Source organism: Phodopus roborovskii, unplaced genomic scaffold, assembly GCF_943737965.1.
Source record: "Phodopus roborovskii unplaced genomic scaffold, PHOROB, whole genome shotgun sequence".
Classification (NCBI taxonomy): Eukaryota; Metazoa; Chordata; class Mammalia; order Rodentia; family Cricetidae; genus Phodopus; species Phodopus roborovskii.
This window is the reverse complement of record NW_026126546.1, coordinates 6,936,129-6,953,370: the sequence shown is the minus strand read 5'-3', so window position 1 is coordinate 6,953,370 and position 17,242 is coordinate 6,936,129. Positions and strand designations below refer to the sequence as shown.

At 51.6% G+C, this 17,242-nt stretch overlaps 1 protein-coding gene across 2 annotated transcripts in view; it reads left to right on the top strand.

Moving 5' to 3' along the window:
- The window catches only part of Ablim2 (actin binding LIM protein family member 2), a 124,732-nt gene that overhangs the window by 81,212 nt on the left and 26,278 nt on the right, over positions 1-17,242 (top strand). The window contains exons 8-13 of one of the 2 annotated variants that reach the window (XR_007835498.1): positions 445-477; positions 1,958-2,078; positions 3,624-3,722; positions 8,916-9,017; positions 9,897-9,950; positions 16,472-16,591. Coding sequence is in view for 1 of the 2 variants with exons in the window: in XM_051200188.1 (XP_051056145.1) it covers positions 1,958-2,078; positions 3,624-3,722; positions 8,916-9,017; positions 9,897-9,950 (376 nt within the window). In the remaining variant the exon portion in view is untranslated. The remainder of the gene's footprint in view (positions 1-444; positions 478-1,957; positions 2,079-3,623; positions 3,723-8,915; positions 9,018-9,896; positions 9,951-16,471; positions 16,592-17,242) is intronic. The other variant, XM_051200188.1, reaches the window with a different exon arrangement.

Here is a 17,242-nt window from a genome sequence, read left to right as displayed (position 1 = left end):
TGCTCTCTGGGTCCCCTGAATGAGGTAAAGGGCCATCCTTCTAGTGCAGAGGAGCCAGTGGCTAGAAACATAAGGACTGGAGCCACCTCCCTGAGCCTCTGTCTCCTCGCTCTCTCCCAGCCTGTGGTCCTAGCCACCATTTTCTGCTGTCCCCCACCCCATCTGAATGGGCTAGGCCGAGTGGGTATTGCCACCGTGGTCCCTGAACCACAAACAGCTTTGTTTTGAAACTCGTGGTCTCTGTGGAGAATAAAGATGGGATCTGGTGGGCTGAGTGGAGGAAGGCGCTGGGCCAAGCAGCACCAAAGCCATCTCTTGTGGAGGGGCTCTTTCTCAGGTCACTGAATGCGGGTGCCTGGGTTGCCTGTGGTTACCAGACAGCCCTCTTACCCTAAGGCAACCCCGGGCACAGCGCACTAACAGACGGCTCCGTTGTGTCCACAGTCGCCTCAGTTGCTCTCACCAACGCCGACTGAGGTAACCATCACCTACGTCTGCTGCGCCCTGTGTGTTCATGGTGCTACCACCTGCAGGGTTATAGAGATGACCAGCATGGCACCCTGAGGGCCACAGGGCCCTTCACATCGCCGGGAGGGGACCCCACCTGCTGGTTGTTTTTATAATCACATCTCATCTGCATGTTCCCGCGTGCGCACATGTGTGTGCGCGTGTGCGTGTGCGTGTGTGTGTGTGCGCGCGCGTCTTCACCAACAGTGGGAATGTGGTGTCGCCCAGCAGCTCCTGGCCTGGGTCATGACTTCCTTGGGTGAGCTGGGGTCCACTTCTTGCCCCCAAGTAGATGTACCAGAAGTTCTGGGACCTTGAGGCTGAGCACTCTGAGAGCTGCACTATCAAATGAACTCAGTAGAGCTCCAGGGCTCCTTTCCTCAGAAACAGTGGTGCAGATTGAGGCCCCTCAGACTCCAGGCCATGTGGCAGAGCCCGGGGCTGGGAGGGGCATAGGGGCACAGCACACTTTCGAGTTTTCTCTCTCTGTGCTGGAACCCTGCTGCAGTCATTTTATACCTAATTCTTTTACCCCAGAACATCACCCAGAGATAGCTTCCAGGAGTTCCCCATTTTACCAGTGGAGAAACTGAGGCCCAGATGTCAAGTAACTGGGGCCATTTGCTTCCTGCCTTCCCTATCCTTGGGAGTGTCCCATTCCAGCCCACAGGGCTGGTCCCAAGAGTGATGAATCTCCTCATCGTCTCGGACTGAGCAATGCTTTGCTCTTCTTGGAGCTTTAGAAGAAGGCTCTATGGCCAGAGTCCCTGTCTGTCCCTCCACTAGCTCCTCAGCCTGTCTCCTTGGAAACCATGCCTTGGGCATTGTGGGGACCCTGGTGCTGTGGGATGCTTGGGGTTGAGATGAGGCTGGGAAGGCTGACATGACCCAGGCCACCAGGCTTCGTGGCGAGGAATGGGCAGTCTGATTCTCAAACCATGGTGCCATGCCATCTCATGCTGCTGTCGCCTGTTCTGGCTGCTCTCAGAAGCTTCTCTTCCTGCTACGATGGGGGCTGCGTCCTCAGCGCTTCTTGTGGGTCTTGTGCTGGCTTCTGAGTCCCAGAGGGCACCTCTGCACCTCAGAAGGTGCCTCAGAGTGTCTAGCGCCTCCCTCACGTGTAAGGAGAATTTCAGTGTTCTCAAACTGTCCCAGGGGTTCAGAGTGCAGGGGAGGGTTAAGAGGGAGGGGATGGGTAGCGTTCTTTCACCCCATCCCAGAGGGTCCAATGGACAAGAAGGGCGGACGTCCAGTGGGCCCATGGCCAGGCCAAGGGGCTTGTTATAGCTCAGACCCACCTCACTGTCCCGATGTGCTCTGTTTGCACTCTGAGCTCTGTTTAGGGCTGTGCTGTTTCTGCCCCTGGGATCTAAAGGGCAAATCCAGTGGGGCAGGTGAAGGGCAAGCAGTGTTCCTGATCCAGGTGCTCTCACACTGTCTTCCCACCCAGGGGGATCAGGATGATCGGTCCTACAAGCAGTGCCGGACCTCCAGCCCCAGCTCTGCTGGCTCCGTCAGCCTCGGGCACTACACCCCAACATCACGGTCACCCCAGCACTACAGCCGCCCAGGTATTTATCCCACACCCTGCTTCCCTTGACCCCTGGTGAGGCTGTACTTCTCAATGAGTTTGCTGATACAAACGTAGCTTCCTGATTCGTTGAGAAAAGTGGCAAAGTTTGGGGTGGGGCAATGCCCGTGGGCGGTCAATGGAGACCCCCTTAAGGGAAAGGATTGCCTCAGGTCTAGGTAGCCGTGAGGCGGACGGATGGTCACCCTGGGGCTGGAGGAGCTGTCTGCATCTACAGTGCACATCCTGAGAAGCATACAGCTCCAAGGCCCACAGGAAACAACCAGAGTGGGCTTCTGGGGGCAGTGACAGAGCGGTCAGCACATGAGGCAGGGCGCCAAGTCACAGGCTGTTGTGAGCCCACAGGGGTTTGGCAGGACTTGAGCTGGGGAGCCAGGGTCAGTGGCTACACCAATACATAGTCAGAATGTCTAATGCTGTACCTATAACGCAGCAACCCCAGAGACAGCCGTCTTAATAAAGAAGTTGGCAAAAGGCCCCTATGTCCTTCCAAGCTGGGAGAGAGCCCTGCGCAGGGTCTCCAATCCTGTTGCCTCATTCCCCACCGCCCCCCACCCGCCAGTGTGCATTGTCTTCCTCAGCTTTGGGTTGGCATGTGAAAGCCACAGGGACCATGCACAAAAGCAATGCCTTTTGGAGGGATTTTTCCAGCCTGCTTTTTCCCTTCTGGCTGTGCATGACCCATTTTCACACCTATGGACCATAGCTCTTATTTTTGAAAACTCTGTGGAAAAATCAACTTAATTGTTTGCAGTCATTCTCATCGATTCCTTGCAATATGCCTGGTCCACCCTGCTCAGCCAGTGTGAAGAAAGAGGGTGAATGAGTGTGTGCATGAGAGACAGTAAATGAGTGAGTGGGCTAGAGGATGAGCAACTGAGTGAGGGAGTGAGTGGGTTAATGAATGAACTGATGGAGTAGTCAGTGAGTGGAGGAGTAAGTTAACGAATGGTTAGTGTATGTATGAGTGAATTGAGTGAAGAGTTGAGTGAGTGAATGAATGATTGAGTAAATGAATGGAGATGTGTGAGTGAGTGAGAAAATGAACAGAAGAGTCGGTGTGTGGACAGAAGTGACTTTCTTGAGCCCTTCCACTAAGGCCCCTTGTGACTTGACCTCTGACTTCGCATCCCCGAGAGGGCTTGACTACTGACTGCTTGGTCAGGGGTAAAGCCTACAGGGCCAAGCTTTACATATGGCAAGTGTCAAGAGGATGCTGGTGACAGACCACTCCCTGACCTCTGGAAGCTGCCCTCCCACTGTTCTTGATCTCAAGGACACCCCAAAGTGAGCCACAGGCAGGACCAGAGGCTGTGTCCTAAGCCCTGGCTGCCATCCTGTGTCCCAGAGGCAGCATCTCCTGATTCCATCTGAAGGAGAAGGGCCCACAGCCTGCTGGGTGACCCTCTTCAGGGGCCCCAGCAGAGCAGAGGGACAATGTCCCTGGCCAAGTGGGGACTAGGACAAGTTGGTGGCTCTGGGGTAGAGGAGCCCAGGGTTACTGACTGCTCTCTGTTGCCCGCAGCTGGTACTGTGAGTGTTGGTACCAGTAGCTGTCTGTCCCTGTCCCAACACCCAAGCCCTACATCCGTGTTCAGACATCATTACATCCCCTACTTCCGAGGTAAGGCGTGCAGTGCGCAGCGGGGGGTGCTCGTCCCATGTCTCAGCATGGCTTCCAGAGCCCTGTGTCTCATGCCTGTGTTCTCCCTGTGTTGTGTGTGTGTGTCTGCTCTATTTTGTCAGTGTGTACATGTTCCTGGAAGGAGCAGGGTGATTTGTCCCTAAAACTGCCGCTGGAGGGAGCATGTCAGTGAACATCGTGCCCCATGTTTAGGGCCTCACTGGAGTCGCACACATTTACCACCAACCCTATGTGGTCGGGTTCTGTTAGTGTCAGCTTTCAGGAGCAGGAGCTGAGGGTGTGAAGAGGTGGTGATGTCCATAGTCTCAGACCCCTGGTGGCTGGGCCAGGACTCAACCCAGGTGGCTCCAACCCCTGGCTCTTTCCAGGATGCAGAACCAGCTGTGATCCATGTCCTGTGACCCATACACATGAATTCCATGGGAGACACCCTTGTGATTTCCTCCATGTTGAGATCTTGAGTTATGTATGCCCCAAGTTCACATCTTAGTGACCTAACCTCCATATAGCAGTGTTTGAAGAAACAAAGTGAAGGCAGAAATAGAGGTAGGGTGAGGTCAAAGGTGGGACTCTTATCCACTGGGACTGGCGGCTTTGTACGGTGGAGATCAGTGAAGAGACCTTCAACAAGCCAGGATGAAATACCACCAAAATAAAATAAGACAACAGCAACAATACTACCAGAAACCCAGTCCTGGGCTTTGATCGGTGAAGATCAGTGAAGAGACCTTCAACAAGCCAGGATGAAATACCACCAAAATAAAATAAGACAACAGCAACAATACTACCAGAAACCCAGTCCTGGGCTTTGATATGACTCCAGAAGTGTGAGACACACACGAGAGGCTGAAATTGATGTAGGCTCTGAGCTGTGAGTTCTGTTACACAGCCCAGCTGATAAAGACATCAACAAATGACATTTAGGGAATTAGAAGACACTGCATTGCTTTTTCTCAAGAGTCCCTGGGTGGTATATTAAGTTCTCTGACTCTTACTGTCATGCAGTGGGTGCCCATGGAAGGCTCCTTCCCACGGGGTGCAGGCACAGCGGACAGCTCCCGTCATTAGCAGTCAGTAAACGACCCATTCTCCTCCATCTTTACTCTCACCCTTGATCCTCTGAGAAGAGCCTTTGGCGTTACCATGCCTTCCTTGCCCCTTCACGGGCTCTCACACATCCCAGTCTCTAGCAGTTGAGTTTCCAGTGACAGTGTCAGCCCCAAATGGCACTTTCCCCAGAGCAGCAAAGTAGCTTCTGTGGCCTTGATACCTACGCATCATCCGTCTGTGGGGGTCTAGAGTGAGGGCTGCTCCTGGAACCTGGAAGGAGCCTGACTGGCTGCAGAGTCTCATGTCTTTCTCTCCTTTGCTCAATGGCCCTGGGCACGGCTTTCCTCCTGTCTGTGGGGCCCTGCCTTTGGTGGACCTGTTATGCTCTGGATCCCGGTCAGCCTGTGACCAAAGAAAAGAGCACATGCTAGGCATTGGCTGTTGCTGCTCCTCTTCCTAATGGCGTAGAGCAGGCACCCACATCTCTGCCCTCCAGGTGACTTCCGTGGGAGGCTGTGACCTTGAACTTTCTAGCATCTTCCTAGGACATTCCTTGAGGAGGTACAGACCCTGAGATCCTCGTGAGGATCATCCTGCTCCCAGCTCCTCCCTGTCTGCAGGACATAGCCATAACTGTGGCATCTTCCCAGTCTCTGGAACTTTGTCTTCCCCTCATGGGTGCTGTACAATAAAGACACCTCACTGCCTGATGCTGGCTGAAGGCCCCCAGGTAGACATGCCTTTCTGTGCCAGCCCTCTCCTGACATAGCTGTATAATGGCAGGGCTCCTCACCCCTTCCCTCTTTCCATCGCCCACCTAGCCCAGACAGCATGCTCTTCTACTGTGTCTCAGTGCCTCGGGAGTCACTGCCCCAAGACCTACAGTCAGGCGAAGGACTAGCGAAAGTTATTGTAACATTAGTGTGAATTCTTGTTCGGGGTGGTGTAAGGTTTAAACGCAGCTCTTACTCAATAAGGGACAGGCTGTAAGGGCAGAGGATATGGATTGACCAGGGGACACCGTGCTGCTGAAGCCACTTTTCTGGGAACTGACTGGAAGGACTTCGACAGCACTGGTGGCATTAGAAGGAAGGGAGGCAGAAGATCTTAAGGGCAGAGCCCCAGGTCAAAATCCCAGCATGCACTGTGCCCAGGAGGTGATTCTCATTTTGCCAAAGGTGACCTCCCTCAGCTCCAAAACAGGCCCCTAAGCCCTGGTCCCTTAACTTCAGGATCCGTGGTCAATGCCTCAGAGGCGGCTCCAGGCAGAAACCACACATGCCTTGGCTACGGTCCTCAAAGGGCACTGACGCATGGTTGTGAACCAGACTTGTTCTGATGTGACTTTGGGAAAGTTCAACCAGGGGCAACAGCAGCATCTTGGCCAGAGCCAGCTATAACATCTTTTAAGGGTAGAGCCAGCTGCAGCATCTTCGAGGCTAGAGCCAACTGCAACAGCACCCAGACTAGAAACAACTGCAGCATCTTCAAGGTCAGAGTCAACTACAGCCATAGCAACCATAGTTGGAGCAATACATGAGTCATTGGACTCAAAGATGACACAGCATCCACAAATCTATGCTGAAAAGTCCAGCTAAATAGGAGCACAAGGGACCAACTTCTGCACAGGATGTGTAGAGGTAGTAGGTCATGGAGGTAGGCGGGACTCCTTCCAATGCATAACCAAGTGCAGGCTATATAATATCTTGAGCTGAACCACCCCGAGGCAAGGCCTCAGCTCCAACTCCAGGCTCTGCAGGCACCTCTGTGCTTTTCTCCTAAATATATAACCACTGTTTCTCACAGTCCCAGGTGGGGAACATTCTGTACACCCCTCCAGCGATCCAGGAACTGTCAGGATGCTGGTCACAGCTGGGAGATGTCAAGATGTGATCCTGGGTATAGTGTGATATCCTGGGTGGTGCTTAGACAGAAAAGATCTCAAGTAAAAGTGGGTGGAACTCAAATAAAATATAGTTAACATGACACAGTAGTTCCAGGTTCTAGAGGGATGTTAGAAGTGGATCTTAGATGAGGAGGGTGGTGCCTTCTAGAACCATCTAAAACCATTCCAAAGCAAAATATTGACTTAAACTGAAAGAAGGCATGGGCCACACCAGAGCCTGGACTGCCCAGTCCTGTACAGGGCCCTTCCCTGGGCTGAGTCAGAAACACCCTGGATATGAAACCTCCAAAAAAGAGCCAGGAGCCTGGACAAAGGAGCCTCCATGGCTGTCCTTGGGTGACATCACAGAAGTCCAGTAGGCTTCCAAGTAGTCAGTGTGCCCAGCTCACAAAGCATAGTCTTTTGCCCTCCTCAGGAGGTATCAGAACCCTGGTGCCCACAGTGTGGGAATGAATGGGCACACTGTACAAACACACAACAAAGCTCCAGACAGGTTTGTGGGGTCAAGTTCAGCAAGATGTCTTCTCAGCTACATGAGAGCATGCTTGCAGAAAAGGTGGCCTTGGCCTCCTGAGGGTTTTTGTCAGCCGGGTAGATCCCGAGTCTGAACCCAGGAAGGTCGAGACAGTTTGGAGCCTGGGAAGGGCCTTGCGGGTCAGGCAGGGGCCAGGGAATACTTGGTGGTAGTGTCCCAGGCGGGGACCGAGGTGGCTGGTGTTGAAGGCTCCTTTAGTAAATGTGACAGGGTTCTTGTGGGTCATCAAGGCTACCATGCTGTGCCTCAGCTCCCCTGGTCTTGGCCTCTCTGAGTAACTAAGAAACTGAGCTGCAGCCCCTCCTCCAGTGAGTGCGCAGGTGTGGAAATCTCAGTTATTATTTCAGGGGACATCATGCTGTAGGCCAAGCTCTGGAGAGGACAGGGATGTTGGACCGTTTTAGAATCCTCAGTCAGCTGGGGGAGGGTAACGGATGTAGAGAGAGAAGAAAGAATGGCCTGGCCATGTGAGGCTCTAGGCTCAACAAGGCCAAGTCACAGAAGCTGAGCTCAGGGATGGCCGCCACCAGGGACAATCTTCAGCCAGGATGATTGCATACAGGTGTGTTTTCAGAGCTGCCATGCCTATCCTGACTTAAGTGTCATGTGGAGTCATGGCATCATGCAAAGAAGGAGCCTGTGGTTCCCACTTTCCATGGCCGAGGCCCCTACTACTGCTAGGAAGAACAGAAGCTGGGTGGATGCAGCCAATCAGAAGGTTCTAGTTCTCCAAAGCTCCAGCAGTGTTTGCAGGTGAAATCAATGACCATGCCCAGGCAGGAGAAGACACCCAAAGTAGGTGTCATTGGTCTCCTTTGGTGGCCCTCCCTGCCTGTGTGATGCCCCTGTTGTCTCCAGTCCATCTAGACCTGGCTTTAGGGTCCTACTGCTTGACCTTGCCATTCAAAGGCATAGTTACCGAACCTGGAGAGCCCGTTCCTTGCCAGGCCATCAGCTACTGCCCTACAGAATTCCCCACATGTAATGGAAGGGAAGGTTGTGCCTTGGGGTGTCCTGCTGTGAGCTGTGCTCCTCATCACTTGTCCGGTGCCACTGTGTTCTGTCCATCACATCCTGCATTGGCGGGAGGCGGGGCGTTCACCCAGGTCACCGGGCGTCTGATGGGGGAATTTGACCATCCAGCCTCTTTCACAGAACACAAAGTATAGCTCCAGCTGAGGCAGAAGTTGGAGGAAGCAGAAAACCTTTCTCATTTTGTTGGCCAGAAACAGCTTGTATGTGGGACTATGGAAGTTGCTGGATGTTGCAAAGTGTTTGTGAGGGAGGCTTTTTGACCCATTCCCACACCTTAGTCCCATTCCCCCACTTAATTGGTGGAATCTCGAAGCAATCAGGACCTTTCTGCATAAACTACACGAGGGAGGCAGGGACTGTGAGCCTGCACTGTGCATTCCCACCCTACAGTCCTGGGCTCTGCCCACTGACCGCGCACTAGCACACCCCTGGCCCTCTATTCACTGCCCCTTTGTCCCCTCCACTCCCTCGAGCCAGGTGCACTGCAGGTTGGGACAGAAGTCATAGAACACAGGCTGGAAGACTCAGGTGTGAGCTTCCTTCAGGCAGGAGAGAGGGGGTTCACTGCAGACCAGCTCTTTTAGCCTGAAACCGTCTGCTTTGCTTTCTTACCGCTCATCTGCTGCCTCTGCTCTTCCGTCTGGAGGCAGCGAAAGTGGCCGTAGCACCCCAAGTCTCTCGGTGCTCTCCGACAGCAGGCCTCCTTCCTCTACCTATCAGCAGGCACCGCGCCACTTCCACGTCCCAGGTAGGTTCCGCATGCTTGTCAGCTCCTCGTGCACCATTGTGGTCACATCCAAGTTGCCAGAGCATCCCCAAACATTGAGTTTCCTTAAAAGTTACTCCATGAAGTAGGGTGTAGTGGTGCATACCAGTTAGCTCAGCCATGAAAAGGCAGAGGCAGCAGGATCCCAAGTTCAAGGCCAGCCTAGACTAGAAAACAAGATTCTGCTGGGTGGTGGTGCACGCCTTTAATCCCAGCACTCCGGAGGCAGAGGAAGATGGATCTTTGAGTTTGAGGCCAATCTGTCTACAGAGTAAGTTCCAGGACAGCCAGGGCTGTTATGCAGAGCAACCCTGTCTTGAAAAATAATAATCAAAACAAAACACACACACACACACACACACACACACACACACACACACACACACACGTGCGCTGGTGCGCAAGATTTTTATCCCCAAACAAACAATACAAAACCCCAATGCAATGGGTTTGCATGTCGTCCCCCCTCCCCAAACTGACATATGTTTGGGTTTTTCTCCAAGTCTCACAAATACTGAGGAAAATGCTTTGTTTTTGTTTTGTTTTTTTTTTTTTTTTTTTTGTACTCCGTCAAAGTGGAGAGAAGGGTTTGAGTTAGCTGTACCCCCTGCGACCCAAGGTTTTTGCTTGCCACCTCCCCTGCCCACCCTCTCCCTGTCCCCTCCGCATCTGAGGTGGTATCTGGACTAGGGATGTTTGGTAGGGATGTGGGGCTTTAACCTCCCCTACTTGCTGTCTTTGAACCTTTCTGGTGACTCCTGGCTGGGTGAGCCAGGAGCTGACAGAAGCCACTGGGTGGAGAGCATTGCAGCTGCTTCCCTGCTTCCCTCATGTTCTTTCCTTCTCTTTCCTTCTTCCCAGACACTGGCGTAAAAGATAACATCTATAGGAAACCCCCTATCTACAAACAGCACGGTATGGTTGGCCTGACGAACTCTGCTGCCCTGCTTTGCCCGCATGCCTGTTACCCTCTTTTGCTTCTGGATGCGCCTTTTGCTATGTCCTGATCCGAGGCTCTGGGAGGCCCTGCTGGCTGAACATTAAATGCACACTGACTAGTAGGCTCCTGGGAGGTCTCCCTTCACAAGAGAGGAGACATGGGGAGAGGCTAATGCATGGCATCTGGGGCTGGGGTGCGTCTGCTAGAATTAAGAGCCTTGGTTTTCTGTTTGTGATTTTTACTATAAGGGCCCCAGCTGAGATGGTGAGAGACTTGGGGCTTCTCACCCATGCCCTGACATAGGTCTGAGTTTTGGAAACGAATTTGGAACCAGTCACAATTTATGGAGACTTTAGGCCCTGTCTTTTGAGAGTATCTGTGCCATTCCTTTGCTCTTTCTTAGCTGTCGGGGTTCCTTGCATTGGGTAGAAGCTAGAGATGGTTGGCAGCAAGGGTGTCTCTATCCCTTTGACCCCCATATCTTCTCCACATGAACTTACCTGGGACAGATGTACAAGGAGATTGCTTGGGCTGTGGAGCAGGACTCTAAAAGAGTCAGAATTGGGGTTTCTGGGTGACCGGGGCAGGTCACCTCAGTATCATGAGCCTCGGTTTCCTCATCTGCAAGCCATTTCTTTCCCACTATGTCTGCCTCCTCCTTCCTGCCATTTCCTTCCCCTTGCCCTTTCTGTCATTCCTCTGGGGATGGGCATGAGATGCTCACAGAACAATCCGTGTGGAGACAGTTCTAAACTATAAAGGGCTGTGCACAATGTGGACACTGTTTTGCCGTCACTAAGGTGGGAGGGAAGAGAGATTCCCATATGGACAGTTCTTTTTCAGGGGAAGGCACCCCCTCCCCACACTGACTAACGGTAGGTAGCCAGCTTATCGGAGGCATGCTGCGTTGGGTTTTAGTCCTCAGTGGTGGCAAGAGGTCCTGTGCATTATGTCTTTCCTCCTTTTCTCAGAAGGAAAGAAAGGAATTGAAATCCTGGTTTCCAGAATCCAAGTAGATGGGTGAGGGCAGTTAGACTGACACCTTTTACCCAGAACAGAACCCTAGTCTTAAAAGTGGGGAAACTGAGGCTCAGTCAAAGGAAGGAGCACCCCATTAGGTAACCCCTACAGCACCATGCTGGACAGCCTTCAAGGAGGGTCATGAGCTCTGTACCCCCTAGAGCCCAGGACAATGATCGGGTTATGGGGCCACTGCAACCTCTTTGTCACACTTGGCACCTTAACTATGTGTTTAAATCCCATGTTTCAGGCCTTGGCAAGGGGCAGCATTAGAAAATCATTTTATGTAATTGACCAGCTGTGTCTGATAGGGCCAGACTGGGACAGTGTTGAGGTTCAAATCCTTTACCTGAGCCCCTGGGAGAGATCAGGTTCACAATTTTCAGGCACCAGCCTTGTCTAGATATAAGACACTCACCTGTCTGCAGGCAACTCCAGTTGCTTGGGATTCTTCATGTTGATTCCATAAAAAAAAAAAGCAGATCTTAGATCACACCGCCTTGGCCAGGCATTAGGCGATGCAAACTTGAAACAGGAATGTAGTAAGCCATGCAAACTTCAAGTGTCTAGAAAGCTTTAGTAGACGGAAGCTCTTTTAAAACCTTTGGGAAATAGAGATATGCAGGGTGCCTTTGGTTTCCAGTTCATGCATTGAGATCTTTGGTATTCTAAAGGCCTCCCCACCCCTGACTGTGTGTATGAATGTATGCATGCATGTGTGTGCATGCATGCCTCTGTGTGTGTGTGTGTGTGTGTGTGTGTGTGTGTGTGTGTGTGCTTGAGCCTCCAGCTCCCCTCCCCACCAAGTGCTTGTTCCATCAAGGCAACCTGATCACAGGCCTTTCCTGAGGAGCTCTGAAGGCCAATCTAGGCATGAGCAGCATTATTTTAATCCTCTCTCCAGCCCCTGGGGGATGACAGTGAATCACAAGACCATTCTATTAGCTTACGATCCTATATTTAACATGTTGAAAGCAGCCAAGCCCTTCCCCAGATTCATTTCCTTGCAGTGTTCAACTACGAAGTCACTGAACATGGTCGCTGCTGGTGATAGTGTTATTCTTCTCTGATGCCTGAGTCTCATTCCTGCTTCTGAGGGCCATGAGGATGGCCGGGCCTCCGTGCCCACTGGGTGGAGGTGACACTTGGGGTGGAAAGTAAGATGCTTTTGAATCCACGGGGCCATCTTTAGTGTGCAGCTGACCTCTGACCTCTTTACCTGCAGCTGTCTTTTTCTTTTTCTTTCTTTCTTTCTTTTTTTTTTTTTTTTTTTTTTTTTGGCATTTTGGAACCTGACTGTATTTCTATAACAGTTAAGTTCTACTTGCTTGTTGTTTTAAAGAGGAAGAAAAGAGATGAAGGAAAGTAGAAGGAGATGAAAAAGGGAGTAAGCAGGGGCAAAAGATAGGGAACCTCCCCATACCACCAGACATTGCAAAGAATATGGTCTGCAGCACCTGTCAGGCAGGAGGAGGGGCTTGGCAGCTGCTTGAGACAGAACCTTCGGGATGGTCTGTAGCTCAAGAGAAGCTGTGGGCTGTTTGTGTTTCCATGTGAAAGTGGAATCTCATGCCTGCACACACACACACACACACACACACACACACACACACACATACCTGCATACGCATACTGCATCCAACCTTGTCACTTTGGGGAGGCAGTTATGGGTTAAAAACACAGCTGTCCACATCCAGTTAGTTAACAGAGAGAAATGCTTCCTTCCTCAGGGCTCATTCCTTCCAGAAAACTTGGATTAGGTCTTGTGCCTCATAGATCTTTCAGGCAGTTTCTGAAAATGGCAGAGCGGCTTGAGCAGAAGGCACTCTCTGGAGGCGGTCTCTCCAAGGAAGGAAGGCATCCACTTTTAGACTGTTGTTTAATTTGTTTTCCTGTTGCTGGGATAAAACACCCTGAGAAAAGTAACCGAAGTAAGAGGGTTTATCCCGGCTCACAGTTCAGGGGTGCATCCCTCTTAGCAGAGAGGCCACGGTGGCAGGAAGCACCTAGTCACATCACATACTCCATCAGGGAGCAGGGAGTGGAGAAGGGAAGTGGTCAGCTAGACTTCTCCTCTTCATCCAGCTCAGGGAAAGGTCATCCACGTTTAATGTGGGTCTTCCCACTTCAATGAAGGTAGTCAATACCACCCTTCCCCCATGGGCATGGCCAGAAGCTAGTGATTCCTCATGGATTTGGCTGCGGGTTCATTCCCGAGGTGGCTCTGTGTGTCCTCGGAGGTTGGCACTTTACGGTGACCATCACGAATGACTAAGGCAAATAGTGCTTCTTCAAAGACCTCCTGGACAGTTTGACTGTCCAGGTCCAGGGTGGAGCTGCCATTTCACCAGGTTCGCGTTTGATTTCTAAGCAAGTGTGAGCCTCTGACACAGACATGAGTAGTGGGGAGCTGGCAGGCAGAGGCTCCTCCTGCAGCTTTTCCCATACCACAGCAGCAGGCTGAAGATGCTTCTCTGTCCACTCATGTTCTCAGGGACAGCATCTGAGTAGGACCTATCTATTCCCAGTTCTTTGCTCCCTGATTGAAGATGGCGATAAGGGCTTGCTGTCCTCTCTGGGGCTTCCTTCCTGGAAGACTGAGCCTCATTTTGGTTTGGGGTCCTCTTCTGGGACTTGATGAAAGGCCAGGTGTCAGGTAGGCTCTGAGTCCACAAAGAACATTACAGACTTGGTACCCCATGGGGCATGTCTAGCAGAAGGTCTTGAAGGACATGGGACAGGAGTGTCCGGAAGTCAGTCTTTCCAGAGAGGGTTTTTGGCACAGGCCTGTGGCCCTTAGAGGGTCTTCTCTGTATGGTCCGAAGGACATGATGATCTCCCTTCTCTGGAAGAGGGACAGTGGGCAGGAGCAAAGCCGGTAGGCAGAGGTGCCGGCTCTATGGCCCTTCCTCTGATGCCACTGTCATTTCTGGTAGCAGTCAGAAAACAGATGCCATTCCCCTAACTTCATAGAAAGAAGCCAAGAGATGCTAGGGCTCCCACTAATTTATCCAAGGGGTGCCAAGTGCTAAGCGATGCCAGGAACTAATTTATCCAAGGGGTGGCTTTTGAGTCTCCACTCTATGTTTGCCTCTACGTCAGAGCTGGAGACATAGGAATGGCCAAACACAGCCTTCCCTGTGAAGCATAGTGCATAGAACAAATGACCAAGTACACCCCCACCCTGTGAAGCTGAGAGTCTGTAGAATTGCTTCCTGTGTGTGTGTGCACGTGTGTGCTTGCGTGCACAATTTAAACTGCAGGTTGATGGTTGATTAGCACTGGGAAAGCTAAGAGAAGTCTTGTCCATAGGTCTGGTTCTCAAACCCAGTCTGGACCTGAGTTGAGAAGCAAGATCCCCCATCACCACCCTTCTGGAACCCTGAGGTCTGAGGAGGCCCCTCCCCATGCCTTAAAAAAAAAAAAAAACCTCCGTCGCCTATTGGAGATAGCCCAACCAGCGGTCTAGGACCTAGCTGTCAAAGCCTGTGCTTGGACACTCACGGAGCTCAGGGGAGGCTCTGCATTGATGGCAGACAGAGCTCCAGTGGATCCCAGAGCTGAGACTACCTGATGGCCACAGATAGCACTCTGGAACATTCAATGGCCTCCTGGAAGCCAGAGTTGTGGAACTGTAGGTGCCACCAAAGGCAAATTGCTTGGCTCCCATGGAAGCTGTGGGCTGTGTCCATCAGTCTTCTTTCTGTAACTACTTATGTGTTGGAAGTCAGTATGTGAGACACTGGAGGAGGCTCCGGGTACATCAGATGCCGCTGTGACCCCTTGAGCATCTCCTACCAGTTGCTCAGTGGGGAGGCAGATTTGTGCCCAGGTCCCTGTGGGCAAAAGTGAGGCCCAGAGATTCCTGCACCTTGTGGGGAGAACAAAGTCAGTCAGCTGAGGCCGAAAAGGACCATGTTCTTGTGTTCCTGTGCTCAGGACAGGGCGGGTGCAGGGGTGAGGGTGAAGGGCTGAGTGGCAGAGGCCCAATATGAGGGGGAACAGGACTGCATGGATGAATGGATGTATCAGTAAACAAAAGAATGGATTGAAGAGGACAAAGAGAGGTGTGCATAGGTGTGTGGGTGAATAAATGGAGAACTGTGGAAACAGGGATGGGTAAGCTGGTTAGAGGATGCATGGTTGGATGGAATATATGTAAATATATTATAGATATAGGTATATGGCTTAGTGGGTGAATCGTAGCTAGGTGGATATATAGGTGGGTAGGTTAGTACATGGGTGGATGGATGGAGAACTTATTGATTGGTGGATACATGAATAGACAGACAGACAGACAGGCAGATAGATAGATAGATACATACATACATACATACATACATACATACATACATAGATACATAAATACATACATACATACATACATACATACATACAAACATAGATACATAAATAGATACATAGATGCTTGCTTAGTGGATGGGTGGATGGATAAACTGGATAAAAGGATGGGTGGGTTAGTGGATAGGAGTAGATACATGAGCAGAAGTGTGGGTTAGTGTCTGGGTGGGTAGATAGATGAGCAGAGGGGTAGAATATTAAGAGAGTAAGTAGATAGAAGTGAATTGATGAGCAGCCAGAGGGACACATAAGTAGTACATGAGTGTGTTCAGACTTAAGTGAATTATAAGAGGGAAGGAGGGGAGAGCTATCTGCAAAATACCTTCAGGGTTGACCTCTGGCCTATTCCTAGCATTGCAGAGCTGTGAGCCGGCTGTATTTTCAGACACTCTCTCTCCTGGTTCTCATGAATTAGAGGAAGTAGGATAGCATTTTCCCATCTTGTAGATCAGGAAACTGAGGCTCCCAGTTGTTACGGAAGCGACCTATAAACATTGCAAAATGCCTGGGTGAATTTGGCTCTGGCCTGGTAAACTACACACCTGTCACAGTTTGTGGTGTTAGAGAGGACCCTTGTTAAGTCTTCACAGAACATTCTTCTCAGCAAGTGGAGGAGCATTCTGGAGCTCTGGGTAGCGCTACGCTAGAGCATGTTGGCTAGTGTGTCACCTGTGTAATCTTGAACACCAGACAGACTACTGGGGTGGGATTTCACGTGCCAAAGAGCCCCTGGGCTGGAGTCTCTGGCACAGATGGTGAGGTAGGACAATCAGGGTTCAGAGTGGCCAGAGCTTGTCCCTGCACCCTCGCTCAGCTACTGAGAGTCAGAGCTGGTGATAGCGACACCCCGGCACCGCTGCAGTGACAGCCATTGTCTGAGCAAAAGGAGTCACACTGCCCACCCCTCTGTGTCCCTCCATTGAGCCTCCCCGGCAGGTCTGGAGTTAAGTCACCCCTGTATGTGGAAGAAGGCAGACACAGGTTCATTTTCACCTAAAAAAGAAAAAAAATCAGTCTCTCACTGGGGAAACTGGCAGCCGCATTGGGGAGATGCAGAGTCCTCATGTCTAGAATGGAAGTACTCAGTCTTCGATTTTGGCCCTATCTTGTCAAGGTCCTGTAGCCCAGTCCCCAATGTCCAAGCTCTCTGACCTGGTGTCAGTTTTGTCCTTGGTGGTGCAGGAGGCAGGGCGCTCCAAGAGACGGGCAGGGCTGAGCCCACCGCAGGCTACAGGTAAGAAGTCCGCCTGCTCTCCTCCCTGAGCTGAGCCCTAGCTGGGGAGGACCCCAGGGCTTCCAGCAATCGCTGTGTGCACAGGGTTGGGGTAGATCTTGGTAGGTCTCCGGGCACTGAGTGGGTCCCGAAACAAGCATACCAGCATGCCTGCATGGATTCTTTGTTTGTTCCTGGGGAAGGGTCAGGTCAGTGGGATATGACAAAACGCTGCCAATAGTCTTCCTGGCAAACAAGTTGCTGTGGTGTGAACTCCTGCCGCAAGTGGGCTCATCTCCGGGTATACTGGTGTTATTTGCCGTCCCTTATGGACTCTTCCCAGTGGCATAGCTCAGGGCTGTGCAGGCAGTAGGAAGCTCAGCGGGAGAGGCAGGGGGAGACTTTTGACTTTGACTGCCTGAGTTCATGTCACTCAGTCCCCTCGCTTCACTTCATGTTGGTCCATGACCTCAAAACAAGTCACCTTCCTGGACCTCAGTCTCCCCATCTGTGAAATGGGTCAAATTCCAGTTTCGAAGAGTTCATGGTTTCAAAGAAGCAGTGATGACCAAGACTCATGCAGCCATGAGTGACACAAGGGACTCAGAGACCTCCCGTCCCTTCAGGGTTCCCCTCGAAAGGTCAAAGGTGTGCCTATGCAATCCAGTGAAA